Genomic DNA, 22,073 nt, shown 5'->3' with positions numbered 1-22,073 from the left:
AAGCCAATTGATCCACAAACCCCTCTTTGTGGGAGATATTAATCAATGTGCTGTAGATGTACTTGGAATGCTCTAACGTGGGGCTCTTCATTTGGGGCCAGACAATTTTCTGCTACAGGGACCCGTCCTGTGCATTGTAGGATGTTGAGTAGTAACCTTGGCCTCTACCCAGCAGACATGAGCAGTGCTGTCCCCTAACTGTGACAATCAAGAACATTTCTGGATATTCCAAAACGTCCCCCTAGTTTAGGCACATTCCCAATGAAACCTATCTTTCCTTTGCGAGTCCTGCACCCCAAGTCTGCCTGGGAGCCCTCATATCTTTCAAGGCTGAGCTTTTGGTTGGCAATGACTTCTGCACCCACCACAGCCTCAGTTCCCCCCACCCTGGGCCTATAAGGTGGCTAATGAGGAAAGAAGGTCCTGCAGAGACAGTGCTCTGTAGAGGAACCCAACAGAACAGCAAGTGGCCACAGAGTACCCAGCCCAGAGCCCTCCCGGCCTCCCCGAGATTACCTCATGATGTTGGAGGCATCTTCGGCGTCGGGGTCTGCGCAGTACTTATTGGCAAGGATGAGGCACGCATCTGCTGACTCTATCTAAGACACCAAAGAAAATCACAGAACACAAAAATATGAATAGCCATTCTTGGTTGCAGTCTCTCTCTGCTGACAGCTCTGGGGGAACCTGGTGCTTTGCAAGGAAAGAAAAAAATAATAATCCTGAGAGATTATAGTTTTTGTCAAAAGTGTAGGTTGCAAGTTCTTGTTATGGTATAAACATTTCATCTTGTTGCTGCTGGAAGGGACAATGTGTACCTTGGTAATTACACTTTTCATTTTGCATAGCCTCTTACACAGAAGCTTTCTGTCTTGAGATAACAATTAATTAAGGCTTTCAGTCCCTCTCCACCTCCTTTCCCCACCATTTGCACCATCATCCTAAGTTTTCCAATCGGGAAGTGGTGTTAGGTGGGTGAAACCCCTTCTCTTAGGCTACCAAGTTAACTGAGTCATTGAGGATTCAGAAATTTAGACTCAAGTCCTTCATCTAACCTTTTTTCACATCTTAAATGTGGAATAAGAGGAAATGAGAGCCCTAACTCAGATAACGGCTCAGTACTGTTTAGTATTCAGTTAGCATTCAGATATTCAAAAGACAACAAATCTGAGTGTGAAATGATATGTTACAGATGACCTTGAAAGACAACCTAAAGAATTATCTAAACATGTGCCAACAGATACTTATTCCTTTGAGGGGATCACAAGTGCTAAGAATTGCTTGCAACTAAATCAGGTCCATGGACAATAATTGTTTTCCCCAAGTTCTCATAAGATTTCACATTAGACATAACTTGGATCATGTCTGGATAATATTAACTAGACTCTGTAAGCATAAGTATTCCCATGCTGGCTCTGGTCTGTCCTACTTGGGACGTTGTGCTTACGACAGACTATTTCTGCATTTGGTGGGAGGGCATGGTTTCCTCTGCGGTATGTCACAAGTTGTCTCCAGTTTTCTCTCTTTAATAAAGCAAAGAATTTGCCCAAATTCTTTCGGCTTATTCATGCTTGCCAATTACATTATTTACTGAATTATGCAGTGACCACAGTAAGCACTGAGATGTCAATGGATTCAGAATATTAATCTATCCCCACTGGCATGCAAATACTGAACATGCTTACAAAATCCATATAAAATGAGTAAAGTAGTGGATGCCGTTTTGCTGTATTCCTTTCCCTTATAAGTCTTAGGTGTGTTTATAAGAAGATTCTAACTCAGTCGGTTCTAGACAGAAAGACTAGCCCATTACCAGTTGCTGCCAGATGTCTGCAGGCCCAGTTTTGCACCTGTAAGTCTTTGGTGAGGAAAAAAGGGAAGCTTAAAATGTTTGCTGGCTAGGATAAACTATTTTATACTCTATCCTTAATGTTCCTTCCTGATACAAATAACAGATTTCAGAGCTATGCTGAGCCCAATTTAAGTATTCAAAATGGGGATGACTTGATGGCTGTGTCACGTATGACACCACTGAGTCCATACAACTGGTCTGCTTCCTTTAGCAGTGCTGATACTGAGGGGCCCGGTGATGTCTAGCATGTTATGTACAAGCAGTCCACGTATGGGATGCTCATAGCTGCTCTGCCAAGTGCCAGCAGAACACAGTCCTGGGGCCAGTGCAAGGGTGGTGTCAAGGTTGGTAGTATCTGATTTATTTTCTAAGGGCTTTGGAGGAGACTCCTGGCCATGTCAGGAGGCATGTCCTGTCACCCCAGAGTCACACACCCCCTAGACGGAATAAAAGCGGAAGTCACTTCTTCCTTCTTACCTTGACTCTCGCAAGGTCATGTGGATTGAGGACTGAACCCTGATAAAACTCCACCTGAGTAAAATGTCGTTTGAACAGGGCTTCCAGCTCCAGGTTAGGGGAGATACTGTGCGGGGAGAGAAGAAACAGTTGTTAATATAACAGATTCAGGTATTCAGCCTCCATGGCCTCCCTGAATTTCCAGAGAGAGAGAAAAGGCTTCCACCTTCAGAACACCCTCTTTCTTCCCATAAATAAGAGGCTCACACTGAAGAGAAGTAAAACCCCAGCCCAACTGAAAATCAAAACCAGTACCAAGTTAAAATGAAGAGTTTCATAACCTTTATAGCGTCTGAGGCCTATGTGGCAAAACGTCTTCAACGTCAACACAAATGGAATCCCTATTTTTAAAAGTTTTGTCTCACTCACTGCTTTACTTTATGTACTGATTGATTTGTCTGTGCCAGGTCTTAGTTGCGGCATGGCAGGATCTACCTTGCTTCACGCAGGATACTTCTTTGCGGTGCACGGACTCTCTGGTTGTGGTGCACAGACTCACTAGTTAAGGAGTGTGGGCTTATCTGCTCCACGGCTTGTTGGATCAGAGTTCCCTGACCAAGGATCGAACCCACGTCCCCTGTATTGCAAGGGGGATTCTTAACCACTGGCCCAGCAGGAATCACTATTTTATGAATGAAGAACAGAGACTGTGACATCAGGGATCGGCCAAAGGTCTTCCTGACAGAGCTTCCTGCTTTTCTTTTCACCAAAAGCCTTGTCCCTACTTTCCCACCTCATGGACTTCCCAACCTCAGGAACTGGATCAAAAAAAAATCCCCTCTGAGTAGACATATATGGAGGTAATCCACTCCCAGTATTGTTCTTGATTCAGCATGTGTACACTATTTATCATTCTTAGCCTTGAGCCATACCCTTCAATCTTTCCCATTGCAGGGCAAGGATTAAAACATTGGTTAACCTATCCATTCATTTATTAATTTTGCAGAGATGAGAAACACCTAGCTTCTGTTAGGTACTTCACTAGGCACTGGGAGATCACATTTAGTTAGAACCTACTAGGTGCCAAGGACTGAGTTAATCAACCCTTGCCTAACATAGTACATAGTAATGATGACAACTGCTAACGTTTTTGAGCATTTGCTATGCAACAGCCACCATTCTAAGCACTTGACAAATATTAACTCATTTAAACCTCAGAACAACTCTAGAGGAAGGTATGTTATTAACCCAAAGCTCGGAGAGGTTAATTAACTCGGCCATGGACGGCAGGGCTGACAATGATAGATGCTGGGGACACAAAGGTAAATCCTAGCAATTGAAGTATTAGCAGCCAACTTGTTGATTTGGACTAAAGCAGTGGGTGAGAGAAACACAGCTGCCTGTGTAAGTCCAACTGGTCTTCCAGATCCGTTACACAAGGGCCTCCTTCAGGAAGTCTGCCTGCCCTGGTAATACAAGGAGTGGTAGTCTCTCCCCAATCTAGATGTCCCATGTGATTCTGCCACTTGATTAGACTTATATCAGTACATTAATAGAACTATGTTGTGCTCTAATTGCTGCACATGTGCTCCTCTTGAAATGTCCAAGAAGGATGACCTGTCTTCAACCTTCCACATGCTCAGCAGAGGATGGGCCCCATAGCTGGTCACCAGTGGCTGAGCAGTTAATTGGATCTATGGGTTGAGTTCTTGTGGCCACGGTCTGCCCAGTCCTTTCAGAACTTGGAGAAGTCAGTGCCAAGAAGAAAAATGCTGGTGCTCAAACATGGTTGCCAGTTCCATATTCACAAATGTCAAAGGAAGGAGATGTATAGGATAACTGTAGGGAAGTCAACCTCAGTGAGATCTCAGAGCAGGACTGAGTCCTGGGTGGTCAATACCAAGTGAAGCCAACATTAGCATGTGAGCTTTGTCCCTTGGCAATGTGGGGCTAAGACTTGTCCCATGATGACCCCATCTCCCTAAAAGAGGAAGACAGCACCACCCACGTGAGCATGCCTGCATTCTCCATCTCCATCCGTGGGCTACCTTTTACCTAAAAGGGGACCGTGCAAAAGATCTCAACAGCACTGAGTGGAAGGGAGATATCTTGGTTTCCTTACCTATAAAACAAACTTGATTAAGTCCTACCTCCTAAGTCCATTGGATAGCCTAATATATTTTCTATCACATGATAACAGCTAACATTTATTGGGCACTTATTGTGTGTCTGATTCTCTTCATATGTGTGCATGCTAAGCCACTTTAGTTGTGTCCCAACTCTTTGCAACCCTATGGACCATAGCCCTCCAGGCGCCTCTGTCCATGGGATTCTCCAGGCAAGCATACTGGAGTGGGTTGCCATGCCCATCTCCAAGGGATCTTCCCAACCCAGGGACTGAACCTGCATCTCTTACAACTCCTGCATTGGCAGATGGGTTCTTTACCACTAGTGCCACCTGGGAAGCCCACTGCTCTGTATAATTGGGATGAATTTGCTTTTCATTCTGATAATAGCCCAAGATGGTAGGTAAAAACCATTTTGACCTTCCCATCTTATGGTTGTAGAAACTGAGGCCCAGGGACTTAATTTGTTCAGTACTTAGTTGAGTCGGGCTCAAGATCATCCTCTGAGTTGAGCATGTATTCTTACTCCCTCTTCTGATTTAAGGAGACACTATGGTGACCAGCACTGTGTCCTACACTGAAGGTTCCTAGGAATGACGGCTGTTGTTACTGTTGTTACTGCCTTGTACCCTGCTTCCTGTTACTTCTGTGTCTTGCTCGGGCACTATGTTAGTCCTACGCTCATAAAGAATCCACACCAGACACTGTGGATACACCTGGAATGCATAGATCCAGACAGCTTCAGGGACAGTAATGATGTGTTTGACCAATAATGAACCTACTGTCACTTGCCAGAGTCACCTCCACAGAGGCAGGTGCAACTCTCATCACTGAACGAGTGGGTTGCTTCCTTCCCATCATTTCTAGAACGTTCTCTCCAATAAGCCCAGCAGAGATGGTGGTTGAGTCAACTCTGCCCTCCCCCCCAGTGCCACCCCCACATCACTCCACCTACAGACACTCAGGGGGTCCCCCTTGAGCTGCCTGATTGGGTGGAGGGTCTGAAAACCGTGGGGGCCTCTTACTTGTGAAGAAAGACGATCTCCACGTTGACATCGTCCCGGTCCTTGTGCAGAAAGTCCTTAAGGAAGTTGGAGACGCTTTCCAGCGTGATGTGTCCACAGACCACTATGTGCCTGGATGGGAAAGGCCAGTTAGATGAGGCCACTACAGAGATGCCCCGGCACCCACCCCCAGCAAGACAGAGGAAGCGCACAGCTGCAGGGAAGCATTCAAGTCCTCCGAGGAGGCTCGGTAAAGCCCAGCTCCCTTCCCCAGAGGGCTGTGAGGCAAAGCTGCGGGGCCAGAAGGTGCTCAGAGACTCCTCGACAGAAAAGCATATGGCTTCTCACCTGATGCTGCACAAAATCCTATTAAAAGCCCAACCGCTTGGCCAAGCGGTTTTATGCATTTAACAATAAGTGACATTATGCTTGCGCTTAAATGCTGCATTATCAAGCCCCTTGCAGATTCATATCTCTCCCTTTCTGCCCACAAAGCGTCCTCCCGGGAGATTTACCGAATGAGTCTTGGTTTATGACATAGAGCTTATCAGGTAATGAGATAACAAATCTTGCTGAAACGATGATTTTGTGTGTAAGAAAGCGGACTTTTATCAGGGTGGCTAATGTGCGGCTTGACACGTTATGGGCTCTGCTGGCCATAAGCAGTAAAAAGGAAATTTTGCATTTTTCTGCCATAACTCCTCCAACAATGGGAGCATGTAACACTTTACAGTAAGTGAGCATCACTCAGGGCTAAATGTGGGATGGGACACCTATGGAATCTGAGATGGTGCCGCAGGCAGGCTGTGCATCCCCAGACAGCTGCTTCCTTAGGATGCCTGAGATTTCCACAAGAGACAAAGGAATTTACCTTTGGACAGGGGAGAAAAGCTAGGAAGGGATGAGGATGGAATGGTTTGCCTTTGTTTCGGGGTGCTTTGGACTTGTCTCCGGAAATAGTGGCTCCCCCTGAGATAAGCCCGTCTTCCAGGGCTACTGGAAGAACAGTCCTCACCCCCCCACACCCCACCAATATCTTTGGACTCCTGAACCAATCTGACTTTGACACTGAGCTATACTGTGGCCACTTACATTTGCTATCTATGATGCTCAATCAGGAGTAAGCTCTTTAATACAAAAGTTAACCCCGAGACTGACTGCGGAGATGAAATCTGCCAGCTTCTAGTAAAGACACTGTAGCAAAAGGCTCACTCAGCCCAGGTCCCTGTGCCCCTCGTGCTGACAGTGACAGAGGCTGAGTCCCTGGCTGGGCTTTGAGGCATGGGCAGGTGGTGAGCATGAAGCACAGTAATTCTGTGGGAGAAATTTAGAATGGCCAGGCCCCTTGCACTCCATAATTGCTCTGTGCACATTCCAGTAAGGCAGAGAGCTCATTGGCTGGAGGCGGCTCCTGAGAGGAGGCAGTGATGATCGCTTATGCGATGTTCCATTAGATGCCATTACAAGAGCCTGCCCTTTCGGTGTAATTTGGTGCTTGACTAAGTATGTGAGAATAATGCAGTAAACTCATTGGTGAGAGGATAATGATGCAGAACAAAGAGTAAATCAATAATATGCACGATGCAGTTAATAATATCACCATTATGGACTGTTATTGTTACGGTGCTGCACTTAGCGGTCGGGCAAGTGGAGGCCCTTGTTGGTGGGGGGGGGGGGTTGTCAATGGGCTTCCTCAGAAGAGATGTTTTAATATAACCACTTGACTCTCAAGCCAGTACCTGCTAGGTTAAGGGAGGTCCCCTGGCCACTGATCCAAATTTGATGTCCCCAAATGTATATGAATAACTCCCTTTTGAAATGCACAGTATGTCAGAAAACATGATGTAAATTGAACAACTGGATTATACACATTTTTGTCGGGTCATATCTTGAAAAAAGTGATTCTTGTGGCAAACGTGCATTTATATGGACAAAAGAGGCTGCAAATGAATGTGCATTTTCTGAATAAGATTTCTGATTTTGAATTTGCCAAGTATGTTCAGAAACTGACCAAAAAAACAACCTCTCCCTCCTAATCTGACATCTCCCCAAAAGACAACAGGCCTGTTTGGGGGACAATTCTAATGCTTTCTGACTACAAACTTCCATGATTGAGAATGAGGCCAGAATGAATTCAATGTATGGGCACCTCTGCAGGACAGATAGGTGAGTGGGACTCTTCCTGATAGTATGGCAGGTTTGACTCCCTGCTCTGCCACCAAGGATGTGTGTGATTCTGGGCAAGCTACTTATCCATATTCGATAGATGAGGGAGCTGAGAGGTTAATACTATCCATCCAACCTCCTGTACCAGGCACTGCAAAGCTCAAAGTTCTTTACCCGCATAAGCCTGGTTATCACTCAGAGCAGGACTCAAATCAATGCTCAGTCCAGGGAAATGCCAGAACATTCATCCTTCCCTATCTTGTATGCAAAGAACTGAATGAACATCTGCTAGCATTCCTTCTTCCTCTTGTGAGATCATTCATCTCTAGGACAGATGTGTGAGAAGTGGAGGGGAAGGAGGTGAGTCCATCCTCTCACCCTTGAATCAAAGACTCAGGCAGCTGATTTATTCAGCCTTAGAAAGAGTCAGGGTTCTCTTAGTTGAAAATGTGCTGGGTACATATAAAATATATTCCAATGCAATCAATATTATCCCTTAAGCCTTTAATTAGCTTTCACTTCTCTTAAGAAGCAGACAAATGTTGGCAGGAGAGGGGAGGAAAAAAAAGGATTGACTTTTCTCATTTGGTGCTGGCCTATCCAATACCATTCTAGACAATTGAAAGTATATATATCTTTAAGCTACAGCATGATTTCTGAGGTGGAGAGCAGTCTTTATCAAAAAAGGAAGAAAAAAATCTCCCTTCAACATAATTGGTATTTTTGCTCAGGAAAAAAGCGAGATTGATTGAAAGCAGATTGCCTTTTTGCCCAAGAAGAGTTATTAGGTACATTATCATGGCAACCTTGGAGAACCCATATTGTTCCAATCTGTCCTCTATCTGAGTTGAAGATTTACGGCTTCCCCCTTTTGTGCCAATAATCATTTCCCTCCACTTTGTTTTCCATACAGTGGAAGTTATCAGGGAGCCCACATATTGAAGATGTTTGAATGCAGTTAGAACTGATGGGTGGGGTGAAGCTGCCTCTCTGACTCAGCACCTGCATTAAGAGGTCTGCTCCCCACCAGCTCACATCTGAGGGAGTGAGCGCTAGGGGCCCTGCGGAGTACAGGGGATGGACGGTGAACGGGGAAACATTCTTTTCCAGCAATATTTTCAGGACTCTTGAAATTTCCAGAGGCACTAGTTTGAAGAAGGCTGTTATTGTTAGGGAGAAAAGAAGCAAGAATGTCTCACATCTTCAGTGATTGAAAATATAATTGAAAATATTGTAAGACTGAGAGCAGGGTGTGCCCTCCTTGGAAGCATAGTGATGGCTGTTCACCGTGCACACTTTGAAGAATGCCAAACAGTTCCTCACCCAAAATTATCTCTGTCGGGTTCCTTGACACCTACAAATCTACCATGTGAGATTCATATGTTGATAGCCCTGTGTCAGCTCAGCTCAGACACTAAACAGTCTTGGGCAAGGTACCAATTCTGCATTTTACAACCATAAAGTCAGAGTCTCTGAGGGGTTGGAGCTATTACCTGATTCATGAGGTTATCTTGAGGATTTATTTAAATAGGTAATACATGTGAAGGGTCTACTAAAGAGTCTGGGCCATTGTAAGCATGATTAAATGGTAGGATTCATGTGATGTCTGTAAATCAGGATGTAACAGATATGGAGTGGTCTGTAGCTCCTGGAGTCTCATCTGATCCTCAAACAGCCCCACATTCTTACTCTCTGCATCTTTTCAAATAACCTCTCTGAACCTCAATTTCCTTAAGTCACATGCCTGACATCCCACAGCAAGTAAAGTCACTTGCCCAGGACATGATCCGGGTCTCTGACTCTAATTCTCACAAAGACAAAGGTGAAGACGTGGAGAGAGAGCAGAGGCTTGGGTGTTTCAGCTTCCACTCCTTTACAACAGACAGGGATAGGTCAATGAGAGGTTCCCTCGGACATACAGTGGAGGGGACATTGGAGGGTCCTCCCTGGGGCAGGAGAGAGGCCCTCACTTAAAGCATCATTGCAGCATGGTATCAATAGATACTAGCTGCATCTAGTCAGCGAGGCCAGCAAGCTCAAGATAGCAAAGGCTGAATGACAGCAGAAACTCAGAACCGAGTTGTTAATTGAAGGTATGCAATTTGGCAAGCCAAAGGGCTGCAAGGTGATGAAAAACGACCTTTATAGCATTATATACTATACCCAGCCCAAGGATCCCACAGGAGAACAAAAAATCTAATAAAAGATTCACTGACAATAGAGAACATTCAGGAACATTGGCTGTGAAGGGCTCTAATGCTCTTCCCCTCTGTGGCTCTGGATTCAAACTTCTCAAGACTACCAGCAATCTTAATGATTGATGTCATGAAGGGCCTGGCCACCTGCTTTGTGAAGATGGCTAACAAACCTAAATCAAAAACCATTTCTGATGGAATGACCTCTTTGGTTTTTAAAGTTCTGTCAAGTCCTGTGAACAACTCTTTCTTGGGATAAACTAATTTTAGCGGCTTGGATTAGAAGACCTATCTCAGATACATGAGGAAGCATCTTAAATGCCAAAATAGTAGCCGATGGCACTGTGTGGGAAGAAGTTACTCATCCAGTGTAAGAAAGCATGCCTGGTTTGGATAAGGGCTCCAGAAAGAGGGGATGGATTGAATTAGGATGGGCAACACTAATGTGTCATGGAGCAGGCTTGGCATCAAGGGTGGAATATGACTTAATCAGAGGAATGATGCTTGACTATTACAGGCTCTATCAGAAAAGTGCTAATTGCTTATTTCATGGGTACAATCTCATTCAATATTTCCCTCCCATTAATAAGCATCTCCACTTTCAGAATGAAATCCCACACATTATCCTCAATCTCACTACTCTCTTCTTGGAGATGGGCCAAGTATGCTGGAATGCCCCAGTGGAGTTGGAAATTCAATTTTAGAACTCAATTCCACTGGTGTCTTTCTGAATGTATCACTAAGGGGAACTGACTTATGGCAGAAGGCATAAGATGAGGACAGAGAGGGGTCTCCCAGTCAAAGGTTCCAGTGAATGAGGCATCTGGAGATCGAATGAGGTTGACTGTAGCTCAATGAGAACCAATGTCTACACCTTTTGAAAGACTCAGGTAATGTTTCTTAAAGTCAGTGGCCTTTGAAAATGAGATTGGTGACAATGATAGGCTCTTTTCCATGACCTCCATCTATCTTAGCATCAGGACAGCCCTTGGTGAATGTTTAGTCTGGTGTCTGCATTATTTCAATGTGGAAACCAAGGTCCAGAGCTCAGTTCAAGGTGAATGCCAGAGGAAGGGCAGACCTATCCCCTTGGTTTGATGTCTGTAATACCAAAGCAGCTGGTGCACCTGAAAGGAGCCTGGGCTAGGAATCAGAAGACAGGGTGACCTATTCTGTGTGACCTGGGGCCCAGTCACTAGAAAATGAAGAGACCCAGACTGTTGGGGCTGCACCCACTCAGTGTTCCAGCTCTCTGCCCCCACCCTGTTCACACCAGCCTATCTAGTCTAGACGTCTGCCATAGCTTCCCAATTCAGTTCCCTGTTTACTAAACCCCCACTCTTAAAAAAAAAAAAAAAAAAAGGAAGAAAAGCTCTCAAGAGTGAGAACTGAGAATCTGACTGCATCACTTCCCACAAGGGCAGGGAGGTCTCAGATCTCTCTTCAGCTGAGCCTCGCTCTAGGAAGACAATGTAAAATGCACAGCTCTGGGCTGTTTATTTTTAAAGATACTATATCCATTTTTACTGGAACAAGTATAAAGAACTTAAAAAACCCATAGCTATCCTGTCACAATAAATCATACAGAGTAAATTGAAAATCCTATACAGCTTTCCCTGAATACATTGCGCTCACTTTGTCAAAGAGGTAGATGAAATGTGGCATATATTGATCTAGATGTCTCTGTAAAACTATAATATTTATATCAAATACATATGCTAGAATCTTTTCTGTCTCTCTGCTGAGCCTTCTAATCATGCTTGCCTCGTCCTCCCTCTCACCCCCAACACCTCCCACTCCTGGAGGTTGCGTCTGATGCGAATGAATTTTAAGAAGGACTTGTCAAGGGAATTCAGCACGATTTTATCACATAGAGAGCAGGGCAGGGGTGACAAAAGACCCCACAACCCAAATCACACAGTGGTCAGTACCCAAAATTCACATGTCCCTCCTATGTTGAATTGAAACCATCATGGTCAACATGACTCTCTCTCCAAGACTGTCTCTTCTGAGAGAGAGATTCAGGAAGATTCTGAGCTTTCCACTGTGTCTCACCTGATAGTGCTTCCCCTGATTTGGGGCATGTCCTTTAGAGCAACTGTTACCCAGATTTCCCCTTAAGGCTCATAATCCCACTACCTGAAGGAAGAAGGCTAACCCTAGTCCTGCCTTCCCACTGCCTCTTATCCTGGGAGCCCATCCCAAAGGAACTGCCTCCCAGTGGGGTGGTCATCTTCAGCAAACAGCTGCTAACTCTGGGCTGCCCTGAGACCCAGCTCAGAACCCCTAAAACTTGCTGGGCTCTCAAGAACTATCTGTTATCAGTGGACTGGTTGGCGAAGTATGCTTGGCTTGGATAACCTATGTCATGGGAAGTGTAGAAGCCATTTTCCAGTTAGTTCACTGCAAGCCTGCAGGTCATTGGCTGATTCTGCCACCTCTGATCTATCACTGTGTCTCAAGTTTGTAAGAAAACAGTGCAAGACAAAAATGAAAACAAAACAGTTTTGAGTGTGTATGGAGCTCAGGATCCCATGGTTTTAACCATTGCCTATTAAAACAGATGAAAAAACAAAAGCAAGCCAACAACAACCAAAAAAAAAAAAAAACAAAAACAAAAACCCAAGGAGTTTCAGAGATAATTGTCTACCCAGGACCCACATCTAGCATTTTGCTAATCGCAAAGGAAGGGAATATCTTCTCCCCCCTAGTGAGGAAGAGAATAAAGTAATCATCTTATCCAGCTGTCAATAGAGCTGTTCTGGAGGAGACAGGCTGTTTGGCTCTTTCCCTAAATGGGGGCAGAAGGCTGAGCAAATAGATTCCAGCAGTGCACCAAAGGCACCTCTGTAAAACAGAGCCCCAAGGTCAGAGGACAGACTACTGGCAGTCCCAATAGAGAACACTGGGGTGCCCTGACCGGACCAGAACTTTCTGCACAAAGAGGGCACATCTTATCCTACACAGACAGTCAGGATCTAAACCACCCAGAGGGATCTGTATCTGTACCTCCATCATCCCAAATCACAATTAGACCTCCACAATTATACCAGGCATGAAAGAAAGTGAAAGTGAAGTCGCTCAGTCGTGTCTGACTCTTTGCGACCCCATGGACTGTAGCCTACCAGGCTCTACCGTCCATGGGATTTTCCAGGCAAGAGTACTGGAGTGGGTTGTTATTTCTTCTCCAGGGGATCTTCCCAACCCAGGGGTTGAACCTGGGTCCCCTGCACTGCAGATAGACGCTTTACCATCTGAGCTACCAGGGAAGCTACCAGGCATGAGGAAGGTGAGGTTCCAGTTCTCTGGTTGTCTAGAATGGCATTCATGATAAAATTAAGCATAAACCTAAACCTTGGACTGGGGAAAGGAAGGAGGGACATAGGGGTGAGGAGGGGAGATGTAGATAAGCCTGCTTCTGCTGCTTGCCCACATAATTAAGAAGCCGCCCCTCATCTGGAGCATAGGCTCTGTCCAATCTAGAAAACAACACCTCATTTTAATTTTGGGGAACCACTCCTCCCCAGTCAAATACAGTCTTGGGACCTTCAACCCTGGTTCCTGCCCAAACTAGGACAAGCAGTGCTTTTCAATCTTAAATGAAGTGACACTAAGTTCATGGTGGGAACTGATTGATCCTTAAGGTGAAACCTTGTGAGGACTTTCTCTGAGTTTCTGCTTTGCTGATCCCAGCACTGCTTCTCAGCCTCACCTCTGTCCCTTCTGGCATCTTCAGCTTTTGGCTGAATGCTGTAAGATACTTTCACCTTCCAAAAGAAAAAAAAAAAGCCTTTTCTGCTGAAGTCACCAAGAAACAATTTCAATTGCCTATAACCAAAGAACTTTAATTATAGATTTGTTTATCTTAACTTTAGTTTCTCACTGACTTCTCACAGTAACCCAGCATGCAGGTATTAGTACTACCATTTTCATTTTATCTCTTTCCTCCTTCCTTCATGGAAGAGGACTTACACAGCTTCTTAAGCAAGCAATTCTATAATTGCCCAAATCTCATAGTTAACACTGGTTCTTCCTTGTGTCTCTCTACAACACCCTCTCCCTTCTGCCTTTTATTCATCCATTACTGCAGGGTTTGGTGGCCTTTGGTCATCTTTAAGTAAGCCATTCCTCCTTTGACCTGATTATTCCAATTTTAGGTGGTTCTTTGCTCTAACAGAGAAATCCAGGCACTTGAACATCATCTTCCTCTATTCCAATCAAATCAGATCTGCCTGTTTCCACTGGATAATGCTGCTTCTGAACACAAGGCACCGACAGAAGAGAAGATCAAAGAAAAGATCAGCTACACCCTCTGGGGATGAAGACAGAACAGAGGGAGAAGGAGTCCAAGCGAAGAAGCGGTTCTTAATTCTGCCTGGTAGAGGGGAGGTATGCTAGCTTTGATGTGCAAACTGACCCCACTGCCTTCCCAAACACCCCTGCATGCCTCATGGCCCTAGAACAGAAGCTGTTGGGATATGGCCCTCCCGTAACAACAATCAAGTTGACATATCCTGACACAGCCTTGGGGGTGGCCTCATCTCAGCCACACCCAAAGGTGTTGCCCCAGCTGGCTGTATGTTGCTAGCCATCCACTGTAAGTAGACCCAACACCCTGAGCCTCCATCATCTGTCTGACACACACACAGCTACTGGGAGAAGTCCACAGGTTCCAGAGCTTGATAAAGCATAAGACACCAGAGAGGGATGTTCGCTAGATATGGAAAGGCCCAGAACTCAACGTGGCATTAGCAGCCCCTCTACCTCCTGAATCTCTGCACCCCTTTTACAGGGTTCGTCATTAGAATGCTTTTAGGAGCATTCCCTCTAAAAGGCTTTCAGTCTTCAGGATTGCCTTATATCTTCATGATTTTACTGAACAAAATTCCTGCCGAAAGAGCATTTCACGGAGACAAGGCTCCTCTGTAATCCAGCTTCTACATAGCTGCCACTAGCTCTTGGGTGGTTCTGATTGATCAAAGTCTCAGGTAAGCTGCAGGGGAGCAAGAATCATATCTTCTATATCATCCTTTAGCCCACAGCACCTAGCACAGTGCCTGGAACACAACAGGGTTCAAATAATTATTAGTTGAGCAAATATATTGGGATGGGAGCTTTCCTAAATCTGTTCTATATACTAGCTAGCATTTGCCTTTGAGGTCAGTGACTAGGGCCATAAAACCTTTCACAAGATGGGCATATTCTATCTCTGAACATGTGTCCTTACTGAGAAAGTATGGGACATGAGATAAGTCTGCTTCTACTGACAACTGGTACTCACATTTGAAGAAGCCCCTACGGTTTGGGGGGTTATGCAATACCAGTACCAGATGTGGAGGTGCAAACCCTGAGAGGCACAGAATCAAGTTTCCATGAATTTCATGGAAATTTTAGAAAGCTGCATAAGCTTCTGAAATTCTTTTATAATAAAAAAGAGACACTGGACTTGGCCAGTTCGAAGGTTTCCTGGTTTATTTTTAGTGTGTGATGGCAGCATGAGTGGGATGAAACCCCAAATCTACTAGGAACCACTTTGCACAACTCTGGGAAGACTGCTATCGAATGAATGACATAGCTGAAAGAGAAAACACAGTGCAACTTAGTCTCGGAGGGTTGTGTTTGTCCTTTAGATTTAGAATCTACCCAACAAGGATTCACCCAATCAAATGCGAGGTTAAGCAGGAAGGATCTTCAGGGGTTATAATTAGAAACGTTATATTCAGAATTCTTTTTCTTTAATGGAAGAAAGAATATATGAGGGTGAAAGTCAAAGTCTGAATATGACTTTTTATTTTTTAAGGTACACAGTTCATCTCCCACCTACATTTCTATTCTTGTTTTCAGAACAATAGCTGGAACACTTTGATAAGTGTGTGGAAGGGAAGAGAGACAGCAGAAAAATTGTGTTGGGGTAGGGGGGAGACAAGCTTTCATTCCATTAGTATTATCAGGAAATAGATTTAATATGCATCCAAGTCTCTCTAAATAGAGCTCCAAGTCTGAAAAGGACTGAAGACGTGGCTTACAAGAATCCAAAGCAGATGCAAAGAAAGAAGTGCCCACATCCACACCCATAAAGACCCCTCTCGTTGGAAAGGAATACCTGGCACTTTACATTACATGATACAGCATCTAATAACACTCGTTTTCAGTATCTGCCCCTTGGTACTGAATTTCAGAAGTAGTAAAGGGGCCATTTTTCCAAAGTATTAGGGCAATCTCATTTTTTTTCTTCCCCCAAAGTTAAATGCTAATCAAAGCAGAATGCCTAATCAGTCCAACATGGCCTGTCAACTTGAATTATCTGTTTGTCTTCCTATTTACTGTATCTGTCTGTCTACAGTTCTTCATATCTCTGTGAAGATCAGTTATTGGGGCCTGTGTTTTCTTCTGACTAGAATGGCTACCAGATGATCCTTCCTGGTGATATGTTGATGATTTGCTAATTTATGACTTTTAAAATCTAGGAATCTGAAAACTCTGCTGAGAGCTCAGGCTGGGGGTCACGTGGGCCCCATGGCGAGAGGGCTGGACAGCTCACTTGTTGAGGGACTGAAGTGTGTGTAAAAAGCGAAGCGGCAGTCACATTTCAGCCAGAGTGACGTCTGTGATGCAGAAATGTCGTAGAGACCATCCTTCCTAGGCACAGCACCCCATTCACAGGCCGAGGAGGAGGGAGGTGGAATGTTGTCTGAGTTACACATGGACAGGAAGGAAAAGGACATGGGGCTCAACCCAAGACAACACCCTATGAATTAACCCCACATCCTATTTCCAAGCACTGGGGTCAGACCATCTCAGAATGAGTAGAGGAGAAAGTATTATTGTAGGAAGGCTCTGACCTCTGGGAAACAAGAAGGGAGGTTTACACAAGCTCTGAGTTTGAACTCCCCAACCACTTTGGCGGCTAAATAATGTAACGTATTGCTCAAGATAGATGTGGCAAATTTGGAGATTTTCAGGAGCCTGTACAATGCACCTGGCATGTTGCAAGTACTCAGAAAACACACACGGATGAGATGAAGATGAAGGCAGGACTCACATTAGTTCTTTTGGGGAGCAGGAAACGGACAATGGGTGGTAGGTTAAATGAGTCTTTATAAAGAAATAATCCCTGTCCTGGTGCAGCAAAACATTTAAGATCCCAATTCTTTTAAATGATGGTCTAGAACCAGGTGGGCAAAATCTGAGCAGTGGAGAAAAAGGAATTTCATGTTGATACAAGACAGCTGGGCAGGAGGGAATAGAATGTGGTCTCAGAGAAGAACGAAGGATGTGAGGGAGATGAAGGGCTTATTTCTGATCAGAGGAAAGACACAAAATTAAATGACCTGATCATCAGGAAGTAGGATGGCCTCCCCTGGTAAGCCAGTGGACAGCACTACTGTAGGCAAACTAGGGCCTGAAACACAAATGAGATTTTTAAAGACCTAGTCCCTCGGAAGTAGAACTAAAGACCAACAGTTGCAGGAGGGGTTCCCATAATATTAATTTTAAAACCTAGAGTGTTAGCTCCCCTCTGCCTAGGCAGTAATGAAAGTTGTTGAGTAGGCTGTAACAGCCCTTTCTCTGAGATGTCACCTCCCTAGACCATTTATCCCTGTAAATCATCTCTGTTTTGCTCTATAACAGAAGCTTAGATCATTCTTGCTTTTGTTGCATGTATTAAAATCTGTACTTGGCATTTCCTTCTACTCCTACCCTTGCCGTCGCCTGTCACCTTCCGGAGGTGTAACCTCTATGTGACAGGTACCACGCATACCTGCCCGACAGGCGGTCCTGCGTGAGTGGCACAGCCTGAGCAAGTGAACCAGTGGAGGTGATAGCAGGAGTGGAGAGCGAGGCAGGTAACTCACTGTGCTGTGTTCTTCGTTCTTGCAACTTTGTTCTAAATTATTCAATGCTTTATAAAATATGAGCACTGACATTGAAGGACGTAATAAAGTACTCTGCTTCATCTTTAAAGGGAAAAGCATGATAAAGTCTTGACATTGAAAAAAAAAAAAAAAAGTCTTGACATTGTTGTTGTTCTCTAGTCATGTGGGACTCTTTGTAACCCTATGGACTATAGCCTGCCAGGCTCCTCTGACCATGTGATTCTCCAGGCAAGAATACCAGAGTGGGGTGCCATGTCCCTCCTCCAAGGGATCTTCCCAACCTAAGGATCGAACCTGTGTCTCTTATATCTCCTGCATTGGCTAGCAGGTTCTTTACCACTAGTGCCACCTAGGAAACCCCATGATAAAGTTGGCCCACCCCTATGGTATTGAGGTGGCTTCTTACAATCCTGAGGCCACACCTAGGTTGAAGGGAGACCACCCAAACTCCTTCCAGGAGGACACTGCCTCCTGAGGGTCAAGATTTTCACTCAAAGCTATGAAATAAACCTAGGGAACCCACCCAGGATTTTCCAAGATGGGCAACTGCTATTCTAGTTCTGACAGTTAAGAAACCACTACTACAGAAGTGCCCTGAGCTGTGCAGACCAGCTGGGGAAGTGAAAGGCACAGGTAGATATGTTTGCTGGGGCAAAGAATGCTCTTCTTCAGATGATAAGCAGGTAGGCTGTGCCCAGGAGAGAGCCCAAATCTGGCAGAACATGACAGTCCCACCACAGCTGGCCCCCTAGGAAATGACTCCCCAGGAAGGATGGAATCAGGAAGTGGAGGAACAGGTAGAAACCTACAAATCTCATTTTGGCCAATGATCTGTCTGTTCATGCTTAAGAGCCCCTTGTTGTTAGACACGTTCAAGAGGTAAACACTTTTCCAATCTAACCAAATGAGAAAAACTAGGAAGAAATGTTTCTGTCCCCTCTCCACCTTTTTGTCCTTGACCCTAGGGCCAGGCTCCTTAGAGGCACTAGGTGAGTAGAAGGGGGAGAAGGGTCCAAAGTGATGCTCAGGCCTTTACCTTCCTCATCATCTTCTATGCAATGTTCTGGCCCCACTGCGGGTAGAGGTGGGAGAAAAGTTACAGTGATAGGATCACTGAGTTTAGAGCAGAAAAGAGTCTCAAGAGATGATCTAGACAAGCAGCATGGCCCAGTGTGGTAGACTGACCCTTTACTAGGGTTATGATGTCAGGCAAGTCACTGCAAATGGAGTTGATGGTGATACCTTCCTTACACAGTTGCCATGGGGATGCAGAAGGATGGAAGCATCTGTAGATAATATCATTGCCACAGAAGCCAGTCACAAGACTTGGGTTCTATTGATTCATGCTCTCATTTCCAGAAGGATGTAGCACTCCTCCACCTATATAAGGAGGTCTAAGAGAATCCATTGTACATTTATGTTTCACAGACAGATTTCATGAATAGGAGTTAGAGCCAGGTTCATCTGTGACACCTATTCCCCAGCTAGAAGGGAACACAGACTCCTCATCCAGCCAAGGAGCTTCCTCCCAGTTCTTACATTCATTTCTTGGCCCCCTTTCCATATTCCTTTTCCTCAACTGTCCATCCTTCTCTCTGTGTCCTCCGAGCATTTAGCTACCAGGAATCAGTAGAACAATCCAAACCCATCTATCCTCCCATCTCCCAACCACTTGGCCTAGGGCTGCTAGAGTTTCAGGCCCCAGGAGCCCCATCATGGGAAGTCCAGTGTCTGGATGGCTCCCCAGTCCGGCTGTCTCTGACAAGGGGGTTACCGCAGATGGATTCTTCTCCCTGGCCGATTATTTTCCATGGCCCTTGGCCATGTGACCTCAGACCATGATCTTGTCAGTTCTCATAAACTAACCAGGAGTGGGTTGAGTCACAAGCAGAGAGGAAACCCCTGGGGAAAACAGCAGGAGCTGTGGGAGGAAGAGAGCAAGCTGCGATCCCAAAGGCCATGGGAGCCTCACCCCTCCACTCTACCACCCCACCTCTGAGAGGCTTTGAGCTTACAGGAAGCGAAAGAAGTGGAGACAGTGGCCTCGGGAGGCAGGCTGGACTACAGGAGGGCTACCCTTCTGAATAAGATCTAAGGTCTCAGCCCAAAGAGCCAAATTGTTCCCAAGACCTCAACTCAAGAGACTGCCTGACAAGATACTGGTTACACCTTTGGTTATTGACCAAGTCCCTATCTTACGGACTACATCATAATGGAAAAACTAGAGAATGACTCTTTTTCTCTCTCTCACACACACACACCCCTATATCTACTGTTGGCTCTGGATGTCCTGTAGGAGGTCAGGCCAGAGATGTTGATAAGAATGTAGGCGTGAGCCACTGTGAGCCCTGGATGCTGTGTTGCTGGTGAGGATGTTCTGGGGACACTACATGAACTGTTTCTATTATGCCAACATAGATTAGAACTGAAAATTAGGTGCCGCTGAGATTTTCATATTCTCCAAAATCCTGAAATTGGGTGTTGTGTGAACAAAACCCCATGGTTCTCTACCTAAATTTTTTTTTACTTTAAATGAATTTCCAATTCATGTGTCTCCATGGCTTTGGGTCACGCGTTACCTTGAGTTCTCTGACAAGTTAATGCATTGTTAGAGAAGTTATATTCTGAGCAAAATGTGCACATGTAAACAAATCCCTTAACTATGTATATGTTTAAGTTACTTTCTGGGCATCCATCTGATGAAATCTCAGGGAGAACGAATACATGGATATGTGTCCGTGGGTATAGCACATATATTTATGCATATAGAAAAACACAGGGCAAAGCATGCTATTTTAAGTATGAATTCTATCTTTCAACAAAGTTTAGCTGCTTTTCTTTTGCAAATGCATTTAATTTTATCTGGAAACTTTTTGACGTTAGAAATAGAACAACTGTAGTTTCTCATTATGTTTGCTGCCAGAATCCATGCTTGGTTGCTCAACTAAAGACCTTATATTGCTAATTACTACCACATGCCCATATCCCAAGCGAAAGAAAACTTATTGATTCTGACAGCCCATTCTCTCAACACTGAATTCCAAATGAAAACTCAAATTTTGGCCAAACATAACATTTCATCAATCTTGTTCTACTGACTAGAAAAACAACATCAAACAAAGGGTGCTAATGGCCCTTTATTACCGTTCCTTTCCCAAGCTTATATTTTCTGATGAAAGATCTAAGTGACCAAAGGGCTTCTTTAAACTACTTAGTAATTAGCTTTTGAACCAGGAAACAATGCGTAAAGTAAAGCGAACAGTCCCAGTGCTGATGACAGAACCTATTTTCTGTCCGCAGGGTCGGGGGACCTCAGAGACCCAGAGTGAACATTAAAGGCAAAGTGTGCATTTTCATAAAGGAAGAAGAGAAAAGAGAAAAAAACAGGGTAAAAGTAGTGATAAAAGATGACGGAGATGGAGCCAGAACAAAAGCTGCAGGAAGTCTGTGATCTGAAGCCTTCGACGTGGGGGTTTGCACAGAGGGGCCAAGGCCAAGGGACAACTGGGTGGGACTGGAGTGTGTGAGCGACTGTGGGTCTCAGGGCCTCATCTGGGTCACCCGTCAACAAAAGCCCCCCGCCAGCAGGCCCACCCACACGGGACTATGGCAGCTATTTTGGAGGGAAGAAAAAAAATGTACCTGGAGTGAGAGTCGGGAAATATTTTCAACACAGACATCAGGGCAATTGATTTTATTGACATCTTCAGGGGTGGTGAGGGAGAGGGGAAGGCTGGCTGAGACAGTGGCCTGGGGAGGCCATAAAGGCAGCCCGTGTGCCCCGAGTGCCTTCTGCTTTATGGCGACCTGTCCGCACCTTCAAGGCAAAACGAACCAAGAGGCTGTTTTCCTCTTGGCATGGAATAAATGACCAGTGGAAATCTCTGGACTTATTTGGCCTTTTGGATCTAACCAATGGCCCAGAAATCGGAACAGCTTGGTTCTAATCTCATCCAGGGCTGTTACGATAATAGGAGGAGGAGGGCTCCATCAGAGGGGAGGTGGGGGAACGGCTGCCTCCCTGGAAAAGACGCCAACTGGCCTCCTCTGTCCTCCATGCCTTTGAAAGGAAACGGGTGTCCTGTGGGTAGTTCAAGAAAATGAGTCCTTTTCCCCACCTCCTCATTTTCTAAACAGAGGACTGGACACCTGAGCTCAGGATGCAATGGCATCACTGATGGGAGAAGAGGTGGGCTCCTTCCAATGTGACCGTCAGGCAAGGAGGAGGCGGTGGATGGAAACACGATGCTACTCCTTTTATTTTTCTCTTAAAGAGCAAATAAGCTATTCAAGAGTTCATTTGAAAATGCATAATCATGGCTGATTGTGTTGTTGTATAGCAGAAACCAACACAACACTGTAAAAATGAACAAATATGTATTTAAATTTAATCAAAA

The 22,073-nt window shown here is 45.0% G+C and overlaps 1 protein-coding gene and 1 long non-coding RNA gene across 10 annotated transcripts in view; one reads left to right on the top strand and one right to left on the bottom strand.

Annotated features, from left to right (window-relative positions):
* LOC122446350 overlaps positions 1-21,102 on the top strand; it is a 30,053-nt gene extending 8,951 nt beyond the window's left edge. The window contains exons 2-3 of the long non-coding RNA XR_006270850.1: positions 14,026-14,188; positions 20,977-21,102. This is a non-coding gene — a long non-coding RNA (uncharacterized LOC122446350). The remainder of the gene's footprint in view (positions 1-14,025; positions 14,189-20,976) is intronic.
* The window catches only part of KCNMA1 (potassium calcium-activated channel subfamily M alpha 1), a 748,747-nt gene that overhangs the window by 217,939 nt on the left and 508,735 nt on the right, over positions 1-22,073 (bottom strand). For all 9 annotated transcript variants that reach the window (XM_043476447.1, XM_043476438.1, XM_043476446.1 and 6 more), the window contains 3 exons: positions 5,460-5,570; positions 2,330-2,435; positions 517-599 (listed from right to left, as the gene is read on the bottom strand). In XM_043476447.1, the coding sequence (XP_043332382.1) occupies positions 517-599; positions 2,330-2,435; positions 5,460-5,570 (300 nt within the window). The remainder of the gene's footprint in view (positions 1-516; positions 600-2,329; positions 2,436-5,459; positions 5,571-22,073) is intronic.

Source organism: Cervus canadensis, chromosome 8, assembly GCF_019320065.1.
Source record: "Cervus canadensis isolate Bull #8, Minnesota chromosome 8, ASM1932006v1, whole genome shotgun sequence".
NCBI classification, from domain to species: domain Eukaryota; kingdom Metazoa; phylum Chordata; class Mammalia; order Artiodactyla; family Cervidae; genus Cervus; species Cervus canadensis.
The sequence above is the reverse complement of the archived record's forward strand: the minus strand, read 5'-3'. Positions and strand labels throughout refer to the sequence as shown.